This window comes from Trachypithecus francoisi, unplaced genomic scaffold (assembly GCF_009764315.1).
Source record: "Trachypithecus francoisi isolate TF-2019V2 unplaced genomic scaffold, Tfra_2.0 Lachesis_group2, whole genome shotgun sequence".
NCBI classification, from domain to species: domain Eukaryota; kingdom Metazoa; phylum Chordata; class Mammalia; order Primates; family Cercopithecidae; genus Trachypithecus; species Trachypithecus francoisi.
This window is the reverse complement of record NW_022681465.1, coordinates 123,090,898-123,113,676: the sequence shown is the minus strand read 5'-3', so window position 1 is coordinate 123,113,676 and position 22,779 is coordinate 123,090,898. Positions and strand designations below refer to the sequence as shown.

Sequence of the window (22,779 nt, the reverse complement as noted above, 5' to 3'; positions counted from 1 at the left end):
TCCTGGATGAAACCAAATCATGTCCAGCCAAATCATGTGCTGTGGCCAGGCGCTCATGCCTGTAATACCAGCATTTTGAGAGGCCGAGATGGAAGGATCACTTGAAGTCAAAAGTTTAAGACCAGCCTGGGCAACATAGTAAGACCCCATCTCTACAAAAAATTTAAAGAAGAAAATTATCCGAGTGTGGTGGCAGGCACCTGTAGGCCCAGCTGTTCAGTAGGCTGAGGCAGGAGGATTCCCTGAGCCCAGGAGTTCAAGGTTACAGTGAGCTATGATTGTGCCACTGCACTTCAGCCAGGGCAACAGACACCCTGTCTCTTAAATAATAAAATAAATTCTAAAAATGGAAAACAAATCATGTGCTATGCAACTCACAGTCCACAAACCCCGCTCCAGTCAGCATTTTGGGCTCCCATCCTTAAATGTGATCAGATAACCAAGATTCCAGATATCCGAGGAAAGCCTCTAACAGAGAAAATAGAGACTCAAACCAACATGTGGTGAAGGGAGGGCCTGGAGGAAACAAGGAGTGTACATGAAGAAGAGAACATTAGGAGAAGCTACGTGGTCAGGAAACAAGAGCACGGTCCTACATTGTTTAAAAAGGAACCTTCAGAGAATAAAAAGAGCTCATGGAAATTAAAATATGAGAGTAGACACGAAAACTCCAAAGGAAGACTGGAAAATAAAACTGAGGAAACCTTCTAAAAATCAGAGCAAAAATACAAGATTGAAAATAAGTGGGAAAAAAAATAGACTACAAGGACAGGAAATCTACTATCTGAGGAAAATATGTTCCAGATAGAACAGAGGAAACAGAGGAGAAAAAGCATCGCTGAAATAATTCAGAAACATTTCCCAGAACTGAAGGAGGAGAATTTTTAGACTGAAAGGGTTCACTGAGTGTCCAACACAGTGGATGAAAGTCAGCTCACACCAAGATACCTCACTGTGGAACTTCAAACACTGGGATAATTCAAGATCCTAAAAGCTTTCGGAGAAAAATAAATCAGGTCACACAGAAATGATCAGGACTCAGAATAGCTCCAGACTTCTCACTAATAGTGATGGAAACCTAAAAGACCATGGTGCAATGCCTTCAGGTTTTAAGGAAAATTATTTCTGACCTAGAATTCTATATCCAGCAAAACTACCTTTAATCAAGTGTAGGGCCGAATAAGGCTATTTTCAGACATGTGAGATTTCAGAAAGTTCATTTCCTTCATGGTTTCTTTCTCAGAAAGCTACTGGAGATGATGTTCTACCAAAATGAGGGGGTAGACCACGAAAAGGAAGACGTGGTATACAGAGAGGTGAGAAGACACGCAGAGGAACACAAAGGAGGATCTCAGGAAGCCAGCCGAGCACAGACAGCAGCTCGCTCACACTGAAGCAGGGCAGAAGCCCTGGCAGAACAGATCCCAAAATAGAAAACTCACCAGATTCACACTGGTCTGGACTTTAAGAGATGAGATTTAGGTAACCGGCAGAATGTGAGGTTGAATTAGTGTTAAGTTTGTAGAAACTAAGCAAATGTAAAAGTGACAATAATTAACTCAAGGGGAAAAAAAAGTGCTGAAAAGTAAAAGTAAGCAAAGTCAGCTAGCTGATTCTACCCTGAATAGTGTTTGCAGAGTAAAAATAATGCAAATACTGAAGATCACTTTCATCAAACGTATGCTATTGCTTTTAGGATGATGGGGAGATGGGAGAGGTGCATGTGTGTGCTGTAGGGGGTGGGGAAAGAAGGGAGGCTAAGTCCCCATCCTCCTGAGAGATAAGTAAATAAGTAATGCCAAAAACAGAAAAGATCAAGAAGCAGTAATGCATGCATATTATTAGACACATAGAGGTAGCCACCCAAGAAATTGAAAATGATTTTCTTTTAGGGTGTGAGTTATGGGGATAGGGGTTGTGGAATGCTCTTTTTTATAGCAAACCTTGTCCTATGTTGGACTGTTCATATGAATTGTGTTTATATATAACTTTAATAAAAACTAAAAATTAAGAACCGTTAAACATTGGGGCAAGACAGTATTTTAAGTCCTGTTGGATATAAAGTTCTTGTAGTAGGCCAGGCGCGGTGGCTCATGCCTGTAATCCCAGAACTTGGGGGGCCGAGGCGGGTGGATCACTTGAGGTCAGGAGTTTGAGACCAGCCTGGTCAACATGGTGAAACCCTGTCTCTACTAAAAATACAAAAGTTAGCCGGGGATGGTGGTGGGCACCTGTAATCCCAGCTACTCGGGAAGCTGAGGCAGAAGAATAGCTTGAACGTGGGAGGCAGAGGTGGCAGTGAGCCGAATTCACGCCACTGCATTCCAGCCTGGGCAACAGAGGGAGACTCCATCTCAATTTAAAAAAAGAAAAAAAAAAAAGTTCTCATAGTAAAGGATAGTGAAGGAATGCAGACACAAAGGAGAGGCTAATGACCTGTTTTCTTGATTGGAGTGCTGATTGCTTGAGTGTGTTTCTTTTGTGAAAATTCCTCAAGCTGTACATATATGATGTGTGCACTTCTATGTATGTATTTTTTACCTCAACCATTTACTTACAAAATGATAAGTAACAGGCTACATCTCGTGTCAGCGGCTTTAGGTACAAATTGTGCACTTCACAGTGGTACTCCAGGGTGTAAACATTAAAGCTCCTGGTGACCCAGTTGGCGAGAATCTCTTCTTTTTGGCATCCTTTGTCTCCAGGATTTCTGGGCATGCTCAAGGAACACGATGCATGCCTCAAGTCAGCCTTGGCATGACTGGTCCCCACAGCCAACCTCTCCCTGTCTGAGTCATGTCTTGCCATTTTTACAGGCTCTTCCATGCTGCTGCCACAGTCACCTCAACACTGTCCCACAGCACAGACCCACGTCCAGAGGCACAGCCTGATGAGCAGGGTGGTTGGCAGGACAGGGTGCTCGTAGAACAGACATCCCCCGCTCCACCCCATACCCTTTGAGGACCTTTCTGTGTGTATTCCCAGGTTATTGCCACCCTGACAACTCCTGTCTTCTTTCACCCTGTTATTACTGTTGATCAGTGAGTGATAAATGGTGTTAACTGTCTTAATATTTTGTTGAAAGTATCTATTTGGGAAATACAGCAGGTCCTCAAATAACATCATTTTGTTCAAGGTCATTTTATTATAACATTATAATATTATAACCTCCCCACATTGTGTGCTTAAGGTGATACCTCCAGCTAAATATCCAACCAGCAAAGGGATTTCTATCCCTGAAATCCCCAAGTCTAGCAAAGACCAAAGGAATTAGACACCAGGAGATGAAAACTTTAAATTGGCAATAAAACATCTCTGTACATGGATTCCCTGTTCCACGCTTGAGACAAAGGCTACAAGGCCCTTGCCACCCCACCGTTGTCCCCACTCATCTCTTCTGGTAAACCTTGGTCGTCTTCTTCTCCATCATCATTATCATTGTAAATTCAATAGAAACACGACACTTCCCATGGTGCCAAACATCTTTTATGTTATTATGCAGAGCCGTTTTCTCTTTCCCCAAACTTCCAAATGTTACATTTTAATGCCTTATGCATAACCAAAAGGCCTATTAAAATATTTTTAAACAAAGCCAAACAGTAGCATTCCCCTCATGACTGTCATGCCTACCTCCAGACACTGAAAATTGTCAGCAATCACCAAATAAGCTTCTCTATCCTCAGAAAAACCCAGATCTCAGCAGGTGATCTGGCTACATGTGAACATTAAAGAGTATTCAGATGATAGCCAGGCACAGTGACTCATGCCTGTAATCCCAGCACTTTGGGAGGCTGAGGTGGGCAGATCACCTGCGGTCAGGAATTTAAGACCAGCCTGGTCAGTATGGTGAAACCTTGTCTCTGCTAAAAGTACAAAATTACCTGGGCATGGTGGAGCGCACCTGTAATCCCAGCTACTAGGGAGGCTGAGACAAGAGAACAGCTTGAACTCAGGAGGCAGAGGTTGCAGTGAGCTGAGATTGTGCCACTGCACTCCAGTCTGGGCGATAGAGTAAGACTTCATCTCAAAACATACAAAAGAAAAGAAAAGAAAAACCCAGATCTCAGCAGGTGATTTGGCTACGAGTGAACAGGAAAGAGTGTTCAGATGCTAGTAGGTAGACAGGGGAGATGATGAAATGGTTCCTACAGTGTGATTAAGGACTCACAGGACAAATACTTCTCTGGCCTCTTGACCAAGAATAACTGTTCTTTTCTGAACAGTGGGATTGTGTTTACCTTAAGGACACCACAAATCTTATATCTGGTCCTATTTCCCCCTCACATTACCAGTTATGAGGCTCAGAGCCTGTTGCCAGTTTGTTTCCTTATCCTTATTTTCTCTTTGTCTCCTTTTCCTTAGTTTAAATGTATTTTACTATGTAGTGTTCACTTTCATAAGCCTTAAAATCCTTTTTCTTTTTTTTTTTTTTTTTTTTTTTTTTGAGACAGAGTCTCGCTCTGTCGCCCAGGCTGGAGTGCAGTGGCCGAATCTCAGCTCACTGCAAGCTCCGCCTCCTGGGTTTACACCATTCTCCTGCCTCAGCCTCCCGAGTAGCTGGGACTACAGGCGCCCGCCACCTCGCCCGGTTAGTTTTTTGTATTTTTTAGTAGAGACGGGGTTTCACTGTGTTAGCCAGGATGGTCTCGATCTCCTGACCTCATGATCCGCCCGTCTCGGCCTCCCAAAGTGCTGGGATTACAGGCTTGAGCCGCTGCGCCCGGCCTCAAAATCCTTTTTCAAGACATAAATAAATACTGTTTTTAAAATACAGTAAGGTTACAACTACATGATAGAACCATGGGTATATACTGGAAGGCAACCTGGGAAAAAGATAATTGTATTAGGGTGGTAAGATTATGTGTAATTTATTTTCCTTTTCGAATGGACATTAATATAAAGTATAATCAACAATACTTTTAGTTATTTTTTGCTGATTGTTAAAGCATGTGTTTACTGTTTTTTTTAAAAAGAAAAGATAAAAATATAAAGATGATAATATCATTTACCATCTAACTCTCTAGATATCAGTGTTCTCTTTGGTATTTTTTTCAGTCTTTTTAAAATGCGTATGTGTGTGTATATTTGGAAACTGCATATTTTCCAAATTTAAATTATTCTTTTTTTTTTTTTTGAGACAGAGTCTCGCTCTGTCACCCAGGCTGGAATGTGATGGCGAGATTTCAGCTCACTGCAACCTCTGCCTCCCAGGTTTAAGCAATTCTCATACCTCAGTCTCCTGAGTAGCTGGGACTACAAGCGTCTGCCACCATGCCCAGCTAATTTTTGTATTTTTAGCAGAGACAGGATTTCCCCATATTGGCCAGGCTGGTCTTAAACTCTTGATTTCAGGTGATCCCCCTGCCTCAGCCTCCCAAAGGACTGGTATTAAAAGCTTCAGCCACCATGCGTGGGCCCAAATATAAATTATTCTTTACACTTTTTTTGTAAACTTGCTTTCACATAATGAGTTTCGACATTTTCTCTTGTCATTCAATATTCTTCATCCTCATTTTAAGTTGTGTAGTCCCCATTTGCGCGTGTACCATCTGTATGTAATAAATCCCCCTTTGCTGAACATTCAGGTTGTTCACTTTTAGTCCTTCCTTTCTAGGTTTATTTAGATGGCGAATGAGTCAACTTTGCTGAAATCTGTTTCTTCTACTGATATTCTTGTTTTTCTTTTTTCCTTACAGTGGTCTCTGGTTCATCATCCAGCTCTAAGTATGACCCTGAGATCCTGAAAGCTGAAATTGCCACTGCAAAATCCCGGGTAGGACCTCTTCACCTATGCTATGTGCTAGTGATGGGTGCCACTGAGGTCTTAGACCACAAGCCCACCCACAAGGCCAGAACAGATGCTTCAGCCAGGCTATGACAGCCAGTGCTAGGAAGGCCCTAAATAATAACAGTAGAAGCAGTAGTCCCAGTAATAGTAATGGTTGTAGCAGCTGCCATTTCACAAGCAGTCACCATATACCAGGCACAGTGCGAAATACCTCATGTGTATTTTCCCATGTCCTTGCAACAACTCTGTAAAGTAACTACTGTCATCTGCATTTTTAAAATTTATTTATTTTTATTTATTTATTTATTTTTTGAAACAGAATCTTGCTCTGTTGCCCAGGCTGGAGTGCAGTGGTGTGATCTGGGCTCACTGCAAGCTCCGCTTCCTGGGTTCATGCCATTCTCCTGCCTCAGCCTCCCGAGTAACTGGGACTATAGGCACCCGCCACCACGCCTGGCTAATTTTTTGTATTTTTAGTAGAGACGGGGTTTCACTATGTTAGCCAGGATGGTCTCGATCTCCTGACCTCGTGATCCACCCGCCTTGGCCTCCCAAAGTGCTGGGATTACAGGCGTGAGCCACCGCACTCAGCTGCATTTTATTTTATTTTATTTTATTTTATTTTATTTTATTTATTTATTTTCTGAGACGGAGGCTCACTGTGTCACCCAGGCTGGATGGAGTACAGTGGTGCAATCTTGGCTCACTGCAACCTCCACCCTCCCAGGTTCAAGCAATTCTCTTATCTTGGTCTCCCGAGTAGCTGGGATTACAGGCACATGCCACCATGCCCAGCAATTTTTGTGTTTTTAGTAGAGATGGGGTTTCGCCATGTTAGTCAGGCTGGTCTCAAACTCCTGACCTCAGGTGATCCACCTGCCTTGGCCTCCCAAAGTGCTGCGAACACAGGCATGAGCCACCACCAAGCTGTCATCTGCATTTTAAAGATGAGCAAACAGAGGCTTAGGGGAGCTAAGAAACTGGCCCAAGGTCACAAGAGATTCAAGTCTTACTCCAAAGTTTCTAATATAGTGTACTGTCTTCCTAGCTACTGATTATTCTGAATTATCTTATTTTAATTACTTCATGATTACCTTAGGGAATAAATATTAGTATTTCCATTTTTACCAGTATGGAAACTGAGGCACAGCAGTGAAATTATTTGCTCATGGCAAAGTCAGTATTTTGAAAAGTGGTTTAGTTAAACTCAAAGAATTTAACAGTTTCCACAAACTCAAATGCCTGCAAGAAGACATAAATGAGGGATGCGGGCTGGGGCTGAGGCAGTAGAGAGTCGTGGTGACTGTGTAACCAGGAGAGGTCTGCCCAGTCTTAAAGGTAATTGCATGTGAATTCTGGTCTGTTGTGCCCGTGCTGGAATGTGAGTTCAGTGTTACCAGATCTTCAGGTGTTTTCAGAAAGGAACTATGTGTCTAGGTTTATTATGTGAACTTTCTGAAGATTTGATTATTAGCAACTCATTTTAAAAGTTGAGTAATACAGTGTAAGCCACACAAACCAGCAGACCGAGCCTAACTCCTAGGGCACGTCTTGCCACTAAAGTTACTACATTGCCTCTTGCCTCCACGTGAAGCACTCGCATAGCCTCTGCCAGCTTTAAGTGATCCACGGCCCTGGGAATTGCCATTGTCCGCATCCATCAGAACAGGAAAGGGAGGCTCAGGAGGGCAAGATGGCTTGAGAGAGGTCACACAGCAAGGAAGTGGGAAGGCCCACTCCATCCCAGGTCAGCTCCTGTCCACCTCCTGTTTCCCTGGAGCAAGGACTGGCTAGGAATGACCTACAGAAACACTGGGATGCTGACTGAATGGGCATCTGCAGAGACCAAGGCCAACATCAGTGATGGGAGGGGGCTCTGATGAGTGTGGCCCAATGGGTGCTGACCTGAGTCATTATGCAGGTGCAGTGGGAGGCTCTGCGTTCCCCTTCTAGGGAGAAGGCAGCCTGCACCTTGCAGTCAGCCTCTGACCCAGCCCCGTGTATGGTCTGCTGCCCTCCAGGTCAACAAGCTGAAGAGAGAGATGGTTCACCTCCAGCACGAGCTGCAGTTCAAAGAGCGTGGCTTTCAGACCCTGAAGAAGTAAGTGCACCCTGCGTCGCAGAGCATGGGGGCTGCTCCCCACCCAGGCTCCCCTCCTGCCCTCTCTGTCTCTCTCTCCTTCAGTCCTTTTCCTCCCTTCTCAAAATGTGGCTCTCTCATCATTCAAGTTCTATTCCACTGGCATTTCCTGAAGATACTGCCACCCAAGAGTGGGGTTTGGAAAGAGGAAAGGGGAGTCATTTCAGACCACAGAACTCTCATCGTTCTGTGGACTTCTGAAGCCATTAAGATCTGTTCCACTCAGCCGAGTGTTACTATCCAGTCACAGAAACAAGCATTGCCGAGAATTTCTGTGCACACCAATCATCTCTAGTCGATCCAGTAGGGTCCCATATGCACGCAAACAAAACACACTCCTTTTTTCCACATCCCCTAAAAGCACTCACTAAGTGCTTCATTGAAGGAATAATGATCTCTTCTAGCAAATACCAATTACTAGAAAAGTATGCACGATACCATCCATGTACATTGTGCTCTATGGGTGACTTAAGGAGTTTCCAGGATAACTTTCACCAAATGTAATTTTCACCTTTAGAAGCTGAGCTGTGGCCAGGTAAAATACAGCTCTGTTGTGTCTTCTCCTTTTTTTTTTTTTTTTTAACTTTTATTTTAAGTTCAGGGGTACGTGTGCAGGTTTGTTATACAGGTAAACTTGTGTCTTGGGGGTTGGTTGTACAGATTATTTCATCACCCAGGTATTAAGCCTAGTACCCATTAGTTATTTTTCCTGATCCTCTCCCTTCTCTCACCCTCCACCCTCCCAGAGGCCTCAGTCTGTGTTTTTCTCCTCTATGTGTCCATGTATTCTCATCATTTAGCTCCCACTTACAAGTGAGAACATGCAGTAGCTTTGTTGTTTCTTTTTTTCTTTTTTTTTTTTTTTTGAGATGGAGTCTCACGCTGTTGCCCAGGCTGGAGTGCAGTGGCGCGATCTCAGCTCACTGCAAGCTCTGCCTCCTGGGTTCACGCCATTCTCCTGCCTCAGCCTCCTGAGTAGCTGGTACTGCAGGCGCCCGCCACCACGCCCCGCTAATTTTTTTGTATTTTAGTGGAGATGGGGTTTCACCATGTTAGCCAGTATCGTCTCGATTTCCTGACCTCGTGATCCTCCCACCTCGGCCTCCCAAAGTGCTGGGATTACAGGCGTGAGCCACTGCACCTGGCACTTTGTTGTTTCTTAAGAGTAGTTGTGGCCAGGCGTGAGGGCTCACACCTTTAATCCTGGCACTTTGGGAGGCTGAGGCGGGTGGATCACAGGGTCAGGAGTTCGAGGCCAGCCAGGCCAAGATGGTGAAACCCCGTCTCTACTGAAAATGCAAAAATTAGCCAGGCACAGTGGCAGGTGCCTGTAATCCCAGCTACTCAGGAGGCTGAGGCAGGAGAATCGCTTGAACCAGGGAGGCAGAGTTTGCAGTGAGCCGAGAATGTGCCACTGCACTCTGGCCTGGGCAACAGAGCAAGACTCCATCTCAAAAAAAAGAGTAGTTGTGTTACCTGTCCTAATTGTGACTATACTAGCTAAGCTTTGTCGAGCAGTTACTCTGTGCCCGAGAACCCCTGCAATGTTTCCATGCAAGTGTGCTCTTTGATCCTACAGCAACACTATAAGGAATGCTTTGTTATCTAACTACCCACATTTTATAGATGAGAAAACTGAGTCACTTAGCAGGTACTCAAGAAAGGTTAGCTTATCGTGGCTGGGCATGGTGGCTCAGGCCTGTAATCCCAGCACTTTGGGAGGCCAAGGTGAGAGGATCGCTTGAGCCTGTGAGTTGGAGGTTGCAGTGAGCTGATTGCACCACTGCACACCACTCAGTGGCAAAGTGAGACCCTGCCTCAAAAGAATGAAACAGAGAGAGAGAGAGGGGGGAGAGGAGAAGAGGGGAGAGGAGGGGAGAAGAGGGAAGGGGAGGGGAGGGAGGAAGGAAGAAAGGAAAGAAGGGAGGGAGGAAGGAAGGAAAGAAAAAAGAAAGAACGAGAGAGAAAGAGAAAAAGCCCTCCGGTCTGGGTGACAAAATAAGACCCTCTCTCCAAATAAAGAAAGAAAAAAAGAAAGGAAGGAGAGAGAAAGAAAGAGAAGGATAGAGAGAGAGAGAGAAAGAAAGCCCTGCAACCTGGAGACAAAGTGAGACCCTGTCTCGAAGAAAAGGAAAAAAAGGAAGAGAAAAAGGAGAGAGAGGGGGAGAGAAAGAAATTAAGAAAGGGAGAGAGAAAGATGTTAGCTTATTGTTATTATTAACTACAGCATGTAACTCAGACTCATTCATTGAATTGTATTCAGTGTATCCAATGGGCTTACTGGACAATCATTACGAAGGTCACTGGTAACCCTCTCAGAAGCTCTAGGCAGGACACTCGGCAGATTTCTGCCTTCCAAGGGGCCATCTCACTGACATTCCCAGGGAGGCCACACCTGCATGGATGGCTATTTCTTGCTTTTTGTCTCTCCCTGACTACTCTACCTTTTCCTCATTCCATGAATTTCAAATCTACCCTCATCATTCTGTGGCCATAGCCCCAAGGCTTTGGATGTCTATACACATGCTATAAGAAATATGTATATAGCTTTATATTATTACAAATTGTCTGTAATTTTTGTGTCTTACAAAGTATGGCTTTCTATATGTTTACATCTTTGTTATATACATGTTATTCATATATGTGTATATACATATACCAATCTTGTCTCTCAAACCAGATTCTGAATTGTTAAGACCTGGAACCATGCTTTATGCTTCTTGGTAATCTTCAGTAGCACCAATGACAGTTTGGAGCAATAGTTATAAGCTTAGAAAATGCTATTTTTGATCTATTAAAGCAATAGCCTGCTTCCTCCACTTTGCAGCAAAACAGCTTCTGAGCACACAGTTTAAGGGCTACTCACTCCCGTCATCTTACTGAATGGGTTCTCCCTGCCTCCTGGCTCCTGCAGTCCTCAAGAGCTTCTGGTTAGAACACTTCCCATTATTCTCTGAGCCACCGCAAACCTGTTTTACCACTTTGTCACCCTGTAGCAGCATTGAAAACTCTTGTTGTTTGGTAAGCTGATGCTGAAACCCCAAAGACAAGCCTCCTTTCTTCCCCTCTCCGTCTGCCCCATGTTTGATATCAGGCCCAGGTAAGACTCCATGGCATCTCCAGCTGCGCACACTACTTAGCCGGAAGCCGGGCTCTGCATCCAGTGTGGAGGAAGATGCCTCCTTTAATGTACACCTTGGCAGAGAGAGTCAGGAATGGAGTCTTGAGAGGCAGGTGGTCAGGGTTCAAATCCCAGTTCCCTGGGTCCTTGGAAAAGTGACTTAACCCCTGTGAGCTTTGAGTTCATTTGAAAAACTAGGGGTTGTAAAGATTGAACCGGAAAATCCATGTCAAGTGTGTGGTAGTGTCTGGCATGAGGGAAGAGCTCCCTGAGAGTGGGCTGGGGTGGTGACCTCTAGCTGGTTGCCTGCTTGCATTGGGAAGGGAACTCGGATGAACTCTACGTCTGCCCTGGGCTAGAGAGTGTGCCGGGGAAGCACTTCACACCAGCCACCTCATTTCTTTCTCTTCACCCCCTTTTAAGAGAAGTTTTTGTCCTGCCATATATTACAGATGAGGGCACTGGCAGGGTTGAAAACATGCCCAGAGCCACCCAGCTTGCAGGTGTCAGGGCTAGGGCTGAAACCCAGGACTACTGGATTTTGAAGTTCATGTCTCAATACCTCTCTTCCCAGTGTCATCCCAGATAACTCCCTCCTCATTCCCAGAAAATGTAAGGCCTCTTTTTCAGAGTCTAAGAGGGATGCTATCCAGTCACTTCTACTTCTGTCTGTGCCTACTCTTACGGCAGAACATGGGGAAAGGTACAAGTTATCCTTAAGGAATTTCCAGGATAACTTTGACCACATGTAATTTCCCCTTTTAGAAAATTTCTCTTTAGCAGCCAAAAGCTCTGTTGTTTGTTTCTTTCTTTTTAGACGGAGTCTCACTCTGTCACCCAGGCTGGAGTGCAGCGGCGCAATCTCGGTTCACTACAACCTCCACTTCCCAGGTCCAAGCGATTATCCTGCCTCAGCCTCCTGACTAGCTGGGACTACAGGCATATGCCACCATGCCTGGCTAATTTTTTATATTTTTAGTAGAGATGGGGTTTCACCAGGATGGTCTCAATCTCCTGACCTCATGATCTGCCCACCTAGGCCCCCCGAAGTGCTGGGATTACAGGCGTGAGCCACCATGCCCGGCCAGCTCTGTTGTTTTTCAAGAGCAGCTATGTCACCTGTCATGACTGTGATGATACCAGTTAAGCTTCCTTGGGCAGTTGAGTTACTCTGGGCCACGAATCCATATTGGTTCAATTCATAGTCAGCAACCTGTTTAAAAAAGAGAGAAGGGAAAAGGTTGATGAGGATTAAAGGTTGTCTCTTGGAGGAGGTTGCAAAGAAAAATCAAGATGAAAGCTTGGGACTTTGACTTGTCAGCTCCCTTTCTAATAGGGAAGAGTGGAGACCAGGCATCTCCCCCTATGGGAGGAGGCCAGTGCAGCGCCTCGCCCTGCCGTGCCCAGGTAGGAGGTGTCTGGACAGGACCAGGAGTCGGCTGCTGTCAGCCTTTGCCCCACTTCTCTGTGGCTGCCGGGTGTGTAAATCTCTAAAGGCCTGAAGAGAGGACAGCTGAGGGATTTGGAAATCCTAAAACACATGCATCCCCACATACACACACACACACACACACACAAACACACACACACACACTTTTCTTTCCCTTAAAAAAAAAAAATAAGATTCATTCACCGAGTGTATAATGGTGACCCTTTGTTCTTCCCCCACCCCCTCCCCACCCAGCTTCATCCCAAGAGTGTTCCCTCTCAGAGCTGCTGTCTGGAGCCAAATTCCAGAGGCCAGGTTGCTAAGGCCCTTGAAGAAGTCAGGTAGAGGCTGTCGGAAGCCCAGCAGACAAACCGCTTCTGTCTCATCCTGCCAGGGATTCGAAGCCATTCTCGCCCTGTTGACAGAGGACAGCTGGGCACAGCCCCCTCCCCAGAGTCCCCAGCCCTCGGACATGCTCCAGCAAACAATGTCTCCCTGCCCCTCCTGTGCCCATCTGCAGCAGGGCCACTGCCTGTCCCGGACACTGGCTCTGGGGAGCCTCCTTGCCACGGAGCATCTTCTAAGCTCCCTCAGACTAATTTTTCAGACTAAATCTGGGGCCAGTCCTTGCCGACCTGATAGGCCTGCCCAGGCCTGAGTCCTGGAAAGGAATAGAGAGGCTATTTTTAGTGGGGAGACATAAACGGGGCTTTGTTTTCTCTCCATGGAGGCTGAAGTAACCGCAGAGGGAGGCTGTGTTGAGACCTCGCTCCATGCCTGCTCTCTTCTCTGCTTGGAGGCACAGACGATGAGGCCAGGATGAAAACCTGCTCGTGCTCAGGATTCCCCATGAGGGTTATTTTTAGCCCAGGACAGTTTGGCCTGTAGCAGAAAACCACAAAGGAGTGCCTGTGAGCAGTTTCTCATGCTGAAATAATGAGTTTGTGGTGTTCCCGCAGACTGTAAAACTCCTTTTTCTCCACCTTGGACTGAAGCCTCAGGCCTAGCCTTTGGCGAAAGTGTGATGTAGTTAAAATGCATCTCTGCCCCCAGAACCTTTTTGACACCTGGGCCCTCCTTCTTCAGAAGCTCACCCCTGCCTGTCGGGTTTGGTCTGGCCTTCAGAAAACTACATCAGGAGACCCCCCCCCAACTTTTTTTTTTAAATTTTTCCCCCATCAAAATGAACCTGTATGTAAGGCCTGGATAAGCCAATAAGCTCTCCAGGCTAGAAGCGTCTTAATCCCTTATGTTTGTACAGTAATTCCTGGTTTATCACAAGATTTTTCCATCCCGTATTCCATTTGATGTTCCTGACAACTCCATGAATATGGGTTAGGCGGATAACGTTTTCCAGGCTTTTTAGAGGAGGAAACCGAGGCTCTGTGTATTTGAGAGACGACCCCAGGATCATCCTACTAATGGGTAGTAGGGCTGGGAGTTTTTCATCCTTCTGTCCTTTTCGTCATTGTGTTCATTAGCTCAACACATGCTTATTAAAGACAGTGGTTCTTGACCAGCATGATTTTGCTCCCTCTCCCTCAACGGACATTAGGTAATACTTGGAGATATTTTCACTCATCACCATTCAGGGTGAGGGTACCAACAGCATCTTGTGGGGTGAGGCCAGGGAGGCTGCTAAACTTCATACAATGCACAGGACAGCCTGCCCTCCCTCCAAAAAAGAATGAGACAAACATGTTCAACTCTGCCTCCTGTTCCCAAGCCTTCCAGAGTCACGTCAAAGATGCTACCACATAAACTGTAATACATAAACTGTCACACAATGTAACGACTGCGGAGTCACAGCTATGTGTGATGTATATGGGAAGCCGCTACCCAGCCTGGAGGAGCCAGGGACGTAATCAGGAAAGGTTTCCCGTAAGAGCTGATGTTTAGAGGACACTGACTTCATGAGCAATGTTGCTTCTGCACCCCCACGCATTGGCTGTATAACAGGAACCTTCTCTGCCTTTTTTTTTTTTTTCCTTTTCTTTCTTTCTTTTTTTTGAGACAGAGTCTTGCTCTGTCTCCCAGGCTGGAGTGCAGTGGCGTGATCTTGGCTCACTGCAACCTCTGCCTCCCGCGTTCAGGCAATTCTCATGCCTCAGCCTCTCAAGCAGCTGGAATTACAGGCACGTGCCACCATGCCCGGCTAATTTTTGTACTTTTAGTAGAGATGGGGTTTCACCGTGTTCCTCAGGTTAGTCTTGAACTCCTGACCTCAAGTGATCCACCTGCCTTGGCCTCCCAAAGTGTTGGGATTTCAGGTGTGAGCCACCATGCCCAGCCTGGGACCTTCTATGCCTTATCCCACAAGTGGGGACCTAGGGAGGCAGGATTAGCAGGACAGAGGGAGAAGCCTTCTTAAGGAACTGAAGTCCTGTGGTCTGTGCTTTTCCCCTGGGGAGACCCTGTCCCTCACCCTATCTAAGGCTGACCTTTCCCATTAACTGTCTCCTAGAATCGATAAGAAAATGTCTGATGCTCAGGGCAGCTACAAACTGGATGAAGCTCAGGCTGTCTTGAGAGAAACAAAAGCCATCAAAAAGGCTATTACCTGTGGGGAAAAGGAAAAGCAAGATCTCATTAAGGTATGCAAGTTCCTGTTGATGTGGGTGCCATCTTGGTTTCTCCTGAGTATTCCTGTATGCCAGTCTTACGTGGACTATTTCTACATGGTACACACATTGCTGAGTTCTCATTACCAGTCTTCCTGGGGTTTTGGTTCCATTTCATAGAGGAGGACGTGGAGGCTCAGAAGCATTAAGTGACTTGCATAAGGTCACACAGCTAGTGTAAATGGCAGACTTGGAATGGAAGTCATCTGGCCTAGTCCAAAGGCCACATCCTTGCCGCTAGCTCTAATTACCTGACTTATTTTTTCTTTGTTTTTTAAACTTTTATTTTTTAAGAGAGGGAGTCTTGCTGTGTGGCTCAGGCTGGTCTTGGTAACTCCTGGGCTCAAGTGATTCTCCCACCTTAGCCTCCCAAAGTGCTGGGATTACAGGCATGACCCAGCACACCTGGCCTCTGACTTATTTTTCAAAGAATCAAATGGAGAGAGGTGGTTTCAACATCATTAACCTTTGACATCAAAATGTAGCATCTCTATAAGCATTATCATTGTGTGTTCTGCCTCTATGCTGGGAAATGAACAAATTATAATAGATATTATGTAATGTACCAGGTGATTATGCCAAGCCTTTTGCATGTATCATGTCTCATCTCTTAATCAACCCGAGTTTATCCCCATCCTACAGAAAAAAGACTGTACAACTCAGAGAGGAAGCTAGAGCCATAATTCAAACCTGTGAACCCCTGACTCACAGACCCATTCTCTTATCCCCTATACATATCACCTCCCCTTCCAGGAACCACCCTGACCTCAGATATTTCACTGGCAGATTAGGAGTCCTCAGAGATGCTATAAATGACTTAGTGGAGGAAGCTGTATGCTCTATGACAAACAGAACAGTTTTGAAGCTCCCGCCCAGGACAGCAGCCGAGTGAAAACATTTAGATGAGGAACTCATGGACAGTGAGTCGTGTTCCTGTTCTGATTAGTGGTTGAGATCGCAGAGCCTTAAGCCAGATAGACCAGGTCCAAATCTTACCTCGGTCAATTGCCAGCTTCTCATCAATAAACTGGGGATAATCATAGGTCATTCTTTGCATGATTATTGTCAGGATTCAGTGAGACTCTGGTAAAGCTGACAGTTGTTGAGTATGGGCTGTATTCACTTGTCATCTCGTTTAATCTCATTTAATCAAAATGATTGCCCTGTGAGATAGGACCTATGATTCTCCCACCCCCCCCCCTTTTTTTTTTAAGAACCAGGGTCTCGCTCTATTGCCCAGGCTGGAGTGCGATGACACAGTCATAGCTCACTGCAGCGTCGAACTCCTGGGCTCAAGCAATCCTCCACCTCAGCCTCCCGAGTAGTTGGAACTACAGACATGCACCGCCACATCCAGCAAAATTTTTTTTTTTTTCAGAGATGGGGGTCCCGCTATGTTGCCCAGGCTGATCTTGAATTCCTGGCCTCAAGTGATCCTCCCACCTTGGCCTCTGAAAGCACTGGGATTACAGGCATGAGCACCCAGCCAATTATTCTCATTTTACAGGAGTGGAAATCGAGGCAAAGAGAGATTATTCAGCTAGGTGAAGTCACACAGCTGGGAAGCAGCAGAGCAGCGGTTCCAACTAGGGCAGTGTGGCTCCAGAGTCGGCATCCACACCAGTTTCTCCTACGTCATAGGCCCAGCACAGAGCCTGGCACACAGCAAGGACCCACTCAGTGCTAGCTCTCTATCACAGGATCAGTAGGATGTCTGGGGAGGGCATGGGTTCCTAAATTAAGGGAGGGTAGAGAGGGAAGCACGGGGAGCATGGCAGACCCAGAGCTCCCTCCTGGGAAGGCGCATCACTAACCCTGCTCTCCCTTCCTTCAGAGCCTTGCCATGTTGAAGGACGGCTTCCGCACCGACAGGGGGTCTCACTCAGACCTGTGGTCCAGCAGCAGCTCTCTGGAGAGTTCGAGTTTCCCGCTGCCGAAACAGTACCTGGACGTGAGCTCCCAGACAGACATCTCAGGAAGCGTGAGTAGACAGGGCAGGATGCTGGGGGCCTTCCACAGGATGGCAGCTGTGAAGCTGCTGTAGTAGGCACCTGCCTTCTCATGGCTCACCAGGGAGCTGGCCAGGGGCTGTCTGCGGGGCTGGCTGCTGCCTCAGCCCTCTGGAGCTCTGTTCTCTTACAGACCTCCTGGCCCCAGGAGGATATGATGTGATGCCGTGGAGGAAAAGCCTGCAGTGACGAACACTATGGCCCTTAATATTGCCTGGCCAGGTGCTAGTGTCTCTTAATGCTGCACAGAAAGCATGTTTAAAGGACAAAATGTCTTTCTCTGCGTTCTGTTTTGGTTTGGTTTTTTTCATACTATTTTGCAGTTCCGTTTCCATTTTTCTTTCCCCAACTGGACAGCAGAGGATATTTTCCTCCTGTTAGTCTCAAAACAATGCGTGCAGCTTTCAGGCAGCTGCTTGACTCCCAGTTCCTAAGCTCAGTCCAGTCCTAGTTATGAATAGTGAAAGCGCTGTCCAGATGTGGCTCAGGAAAAGGTTAGAGTAGGGCTGACCCACGGTGCCTCGTAACTCTTGGAGAGCTTTTGTTTTACTAGAGTCAGCAACATTGAACAAATCCGCCTTCCAGCCTCTGTGGCAAACAGCCTCTAAATGCTGTTCCTGAGTTCCATAGCTGTCTTCCCACTTGTCCAAGGGTGACCGGTGAGCCTTGTAGCCTCTTGCTGCTCTTAACAGACTAGCACAGCAAAAGAGGCTGTCCCTTCCTTCCCCACACCACCATGTGTCCAGCTACTAGCCATCTGCAGGCCAAAGTATTCGTAAAGGAACTGTACCCCTCTTTGTGAGTGCTGGGGTCTTCTCCCCACCTACCCAGTGTTTTACTCCTGACTGCAGCCTCTCTGAGTTTTCTATGGATCCCCGCCCCAGTGCCCCCAGAATGGCTTTCTTGATATTGGCAATCCCTGTTTCCTCCTCACCACTGTCCTCCATGCTTCTGTGGCTTGAATTGGCACCAAGCCAAGCCATTGGGGGCTGCAAGATGATATTCTGGGCCTTTGGCTTCTGTTTTCAAAGTGATCGATGTCTGAGTGTACGGCTCTTCCCGTGGCCTGAAGGGAGGAAAGTGTTTTTGCTTCACCAGCTTCCCTGCGATCTGCACCGCCAGCCCCTTCAGCGGGGGCTATTCTTGGCTACTGCCCCCTCAAGCTGCCAAGTCTCTCATGAGCCCTTGAAACCAACTCAGCACCGGCCACAACAGCCATATAATTCCTGACTTCGTTCTTCTCCTCCAGTTCAGCATCAACAGCAACAATCAGTTGGCAGAGAAGGTCAGATTGCGCCTTCGATATGAAGAGGCTAAAAGAAGGTAATTGGGCTAGGGGCAGGATGGTTCCAAAAATAATAACTACTATTGTAGAATGCCTGCTCTGTGCTTGGCTTTTCACACACTTTGTCTTCTTTAATCTTCACAAAGATTATGAAGATAGTTATTATCATCTTTATATTTTCATCCTCTCTGAAATTGAGAGAGGAAATGACTCACCCAGGACACTTCACAAGATAGAGAGTGGAACTATGCTTTGAACCCAGATCTGTTTAATCGCAAAGCCGAGTTATCTTCCCACTTGCCTGTCTTGATTTCTGTAACCAAGGCTTTCCCATGATCCTGTAAGCATTTTGGTTTGAAGGAGCACAACTGGAGTTTCAGCAACAGGCTAAAAAGATTATGGACACTACCCGCTTCAGTGTCTCCTGCACAGCTGGGAGCAAGCTGGGCTTTTAAGCAGTATAGACCTCTGGGATTTAGATGACCTGTGGCTTCGCCGAACCCTAAGCAGTCGGGTTCCACTACCACAAATAAAATCAAAATAATAATCAAAGCTGACATTTTTAGAGCATCTGTTATAGGCCTAAACAAATTTTTTTTTAAATTACTTTGTTTTCTTTTTTAGAGACAGGGTCTCACTATGTTACTCAGGCCGATCTTGAACTCCTGGCCTTAATCGATCCTCCCACCTCAGCCTCCTGAGTGGCTGGGATTACAGGCATGCCCCACTACACTTGGCTGAGATTGTTTATTGTACTAAAACATTTGTGCATACATCTTCTCATTTAATTTTAAAAGCAACCTTATAGCACAGGGTCTCTCTTATTATCTCCATGTTAGAGAGGAAAAAGGTAAGACCAAGACATTTCATGACTATTCCAGATGGTAGAGGCAGAATTTGAACCCTGGACAATCGGGCTTCAAGTTCATGATCTTTCTGTACTCTGAGCCAGCGTTACTGGCAAAGAATGCCCTGGGCATTGTGGTGTGGATGGAAGCCAGGCACATTGCATCCATTCCTTCCTAGACTAAGTTGTCTGGCCTATGGACCTTCTCAGCCAGGCCAGGTGAAGTATGGCAGTGCCCAGCTCTGCCCCTCTGCCAATTCTGTGTGAATAGTAGAACTCTTTGTGGAAATGACAGAAATCTGATAGAAACCAGAGAAAGCAAAAAAGGGAATGTATTGTCTTATTTAACTCCAAAGTCCTGAGATACCTAGTTTCAGGCACAGCTGGATCCAGAGACTCAGATGATATTACACAGACTCAGTCTCTCTCCCTTTCTTCACCCTGCTTGCCTTTATGTTGGCTTTACTCTACAGCAGACTTTCCTGTCAAAGTGACAACTTTGCAACTCCCAGCAATTTGGAGCTTACACACTACCAGGTTAGCAATCCCTGCAGAAAGGGGGCCTACCTTTCCCAATAGTTTTAACTAGCCTTGGGTTTGAGACTCCCTGCCTTTTTTGGGTGAACCAAGCATTGTTACAGGACAGCTGGGGGTGGGCAAAATTAGAATTCTCTAAAGATCTAGGCATGTGTCATGTTTCCAGTGCTGTGAAGGGTCAGCTGTATGGGAACCAGGTGACTTGAAAGTACGAAAGGAGTGGTTTCCCAAAGACAAATTGGAATATTATTAACAAAAGAAGAACGAATTGAATACTGGTCAGGTAGAAAGAAACAGATGTCCTATGTACTATTTCAGCTCCCCCAGGGGTCCAGCAAAACAGCAAGACCTCTGTATTTAGACAGCCACTTCTTGTCCTCTCTGAAGGGGACCACTCTGAACCTTGGATCTGTTCTATCCTGCAGGAATGCCTATCTTAGATGGTCAGTCCTAGAGACACTAAAGGACTGCAGTGTTCCCTCTGGAGTTGAGCCATTAGACTTCTCATCACAGAGCTTCCTAGCTCATCTGACTTTATCCAGCCTCTTGCTTCCCCCTTCTGCCGAAGCTCATTTTAGTGTAAAGGACGGAGCAGCCTGCTCAATGGGAAAGCAAGCTGCAGGACTTGAAAGAGGGGAAGGGAGGTGTCAGTAACGCAAGGAGAGTCTGATCATTGGATGTCAAGTTTTGTCACACATGCATTTCTGAGAAGAGAGACTAGTTGTTTTTATCAGATTCTTAAAAGGATGTAAGGCCCGAAATTTAAGGAGCATTGGCATAGGGAAAGAGAAAGTACATCCAATAAAGCATCCGTCACTTCCCAATGTCCTGCATATGGTAGAACCTCTGCCAGGCCTTACCATACCATTTCATTCTCAAAGTACTGGAGAACAGCAGCTACAAAGTTGTCTCAAAGCCAATCTTAATAGATTACTGTATACATGAATATAAATTTAAATAACTAACTACAGTCAGTCCTCTTACCCACGGGGATTCAACCAAGGATCAAAAGTATCCAGGAAAAAAAATTAAAAATAATGCAAATTTTTAAATATAGTGTAACAACTATTTATATAGCATTTACATTGAATTAGGAATTATAAGTAATCTAGAGATGATTTAAAGTATACAGGAGGATGTGCATAGGTTATATGCAAACACTGTGCCATTTTATATAAAGCACTTGAGCATCCATGGATTTTGGTATCTGGGGGAGGTCCTGGAACCAATCCCCTGCAGAAGTCAAGGGTCACGTGTGTAAGAATTCCTCCTGGGATACTTGGCTGGGGAACAAGCAAATCTAGCTAGGTTTCTCTACGTGGAATTTTTGCTACATATCATGGTGAATTTTGTCCCTAGCAGTGTTCTGATAAAGTAAGAAACGGGCCACATTGTCTGCAGGTAAGATTGAACTGGGAGTTCAGAGTCCTCTGGTCTTAACAAGTATGGGCCACGTTTATGATTTGCAGTCTTAGGTGCATCATATCCTCCCTGGGCATCTGTCCAACTGGGTGAACAAACTCCTGTCTTACCCTTCAGGGGTGGGGTGGCCAGGGCATGAGAGCTGATGGTACTTTGCAGAGGCCAAGTCCTAAAGGATGATGTCATGATTGTTGTTAGCTATTTGTAGCAGTATTCGTTGTTATACTGTGAATCTTATTTTGACCCAATGATAATAATACCGAAGGTCTATGTAACACCTGGCAATGTATAAAGGGCTCTTAATGCTGTGTTCTCACATAACCCACCCTATAGGTAACATATCATCTCTGCCTTATAGATGAAGATACTGAGTCTTAGAGCAGTGAAGGGATAAGGCTGCCAGCTCTTTCCTTTAACTGTTATTTAGTGCCTGCAGTATACCAGTCACTGTGCTAGAAGCTTGTGATACCAAAATGATTTCTTGAGAAACGGTCCCTTCCATCAGGAAGGCCAGAGCGAGCCAGGACTCCAACTCCAGGCCTTTGACCCCAAATCCACGGTTGTTCACACAGTGCCACTACCTCTCTCTGACTTGAGAATACGTGGTCAGTAGTTGTAGTCTTAGTGGTCCAGAACTGCCAGTGACTCAGTACTTGCTATGTGCCAGACACCCTTCCCAATCATTCTGATGAATGCGTTTTTCTTATCTGTATGGCCTAGGGAATTGGCCCAATGTTAACGTACCTAATAAGTGGTCACGCCAGGTCATAACAACAGTAGCGAGGACTTACTATGTGCCAAGTACAGTGCTTTGCAGGTTACAGATTATATCATAAAACTTTCAACCAAAATGGCATGAGGAAAGGGCTTTTGTTATTCCCTTCAGAGAGCTGAGCAACTTGCCCAAGGCCACACAGCCAGTGGTAAGAGGTTAGTGCCTGGTGATGAATTCACATCTCTATTGTACCAGGAACAGGGCAAGGACATTGCCTTGTTCATGTCTGCACCCCATCCCTGCAGAGCCTACTTCCTCATTGGCACATGGTAGACACCCACATGTGTTTGTTTAGAAAAAAAATAGGTTCCTTGAGATGACGTGCTGATCAAAGGAAGACAGCAACTGTCAAAGATTGCTCTGAGATGTCTGTTTCTTCATAACATCTCCTGTTCCCGCAGCGCCATTAGGCACACCAGTCATGCTTGCTTTCTTGGCCCCCAGGATCGCCAACCTGAAGATCCAGCTGGCCAAGCTTGACAGTGAGGCCTGGCCTGGGGTGCTGGACTCAGAGAGGGACCGGCTGATCCTCATCAACGAGAAGGAGGAGCTGCTAAAGGAGATGCGCTTCATCAGCCCCCGCAAGTGGACACAGGGGGAGGTGGAGCAGCTGGAGATGGCCCGGAAGCGGCTGGAAAAGGACCTGCAAGCAGCCCGGGACACCCAGAGCAAGGCACTGACCGAGAGGTGGGGCTGGGGTCCCAGGGAGTGTAGGACCCTTCTCTCACTGGCAGTCTGTCCTCAGCCCCCAGATGGCGGAAGGATGAGGGGGCCCCAGGTCCCTGGGCTCCACCCTGAGCACGCT

The 22,779-nt window shown here is 46.1% G+C and overlaps 1 protein-coding gene across 11 annotated transcripts in view; it reads left to right on the top strand.

Annotated features, from left to right (window-relative positions):
* WWC1 (WW and C2 domain containing 1) overlaps positions 1-22,779 on the top strand; it is a 179,915-nt gene that overhangs the window by 97,086 nt on the left and 60,050 nt on the right. For all 11 annotated transcript variants that reach the window (XM_033180352.1, XM_033180351.1, XM_033180348.1 and 8 more), the window contains 6 exons: positions 5,697-5,773; positions 7,810-7,889; positions 14,943-15,072; positions 16,934-17,080; positions 18,358-18,431; positions 22,419-22,661. In XM_033180352.1, the coding sequence (XP_033036243.1) occupies positions 5,697-5,773; positions 7,810-7,889; positions 14,943-15,072; positions 16,934-17,080; positions 18,358-18,431; positions 22,419-22,661 (751 nt within the window). The remainder of the gene's footprint in view (positions 1-5,696; positions 5,774-7,809; positions 7,890-14,942; positions 15,073-16,933; positions 17,081-18,357; positions 18,432-22,418; positions 22,662-22,779) is intronic.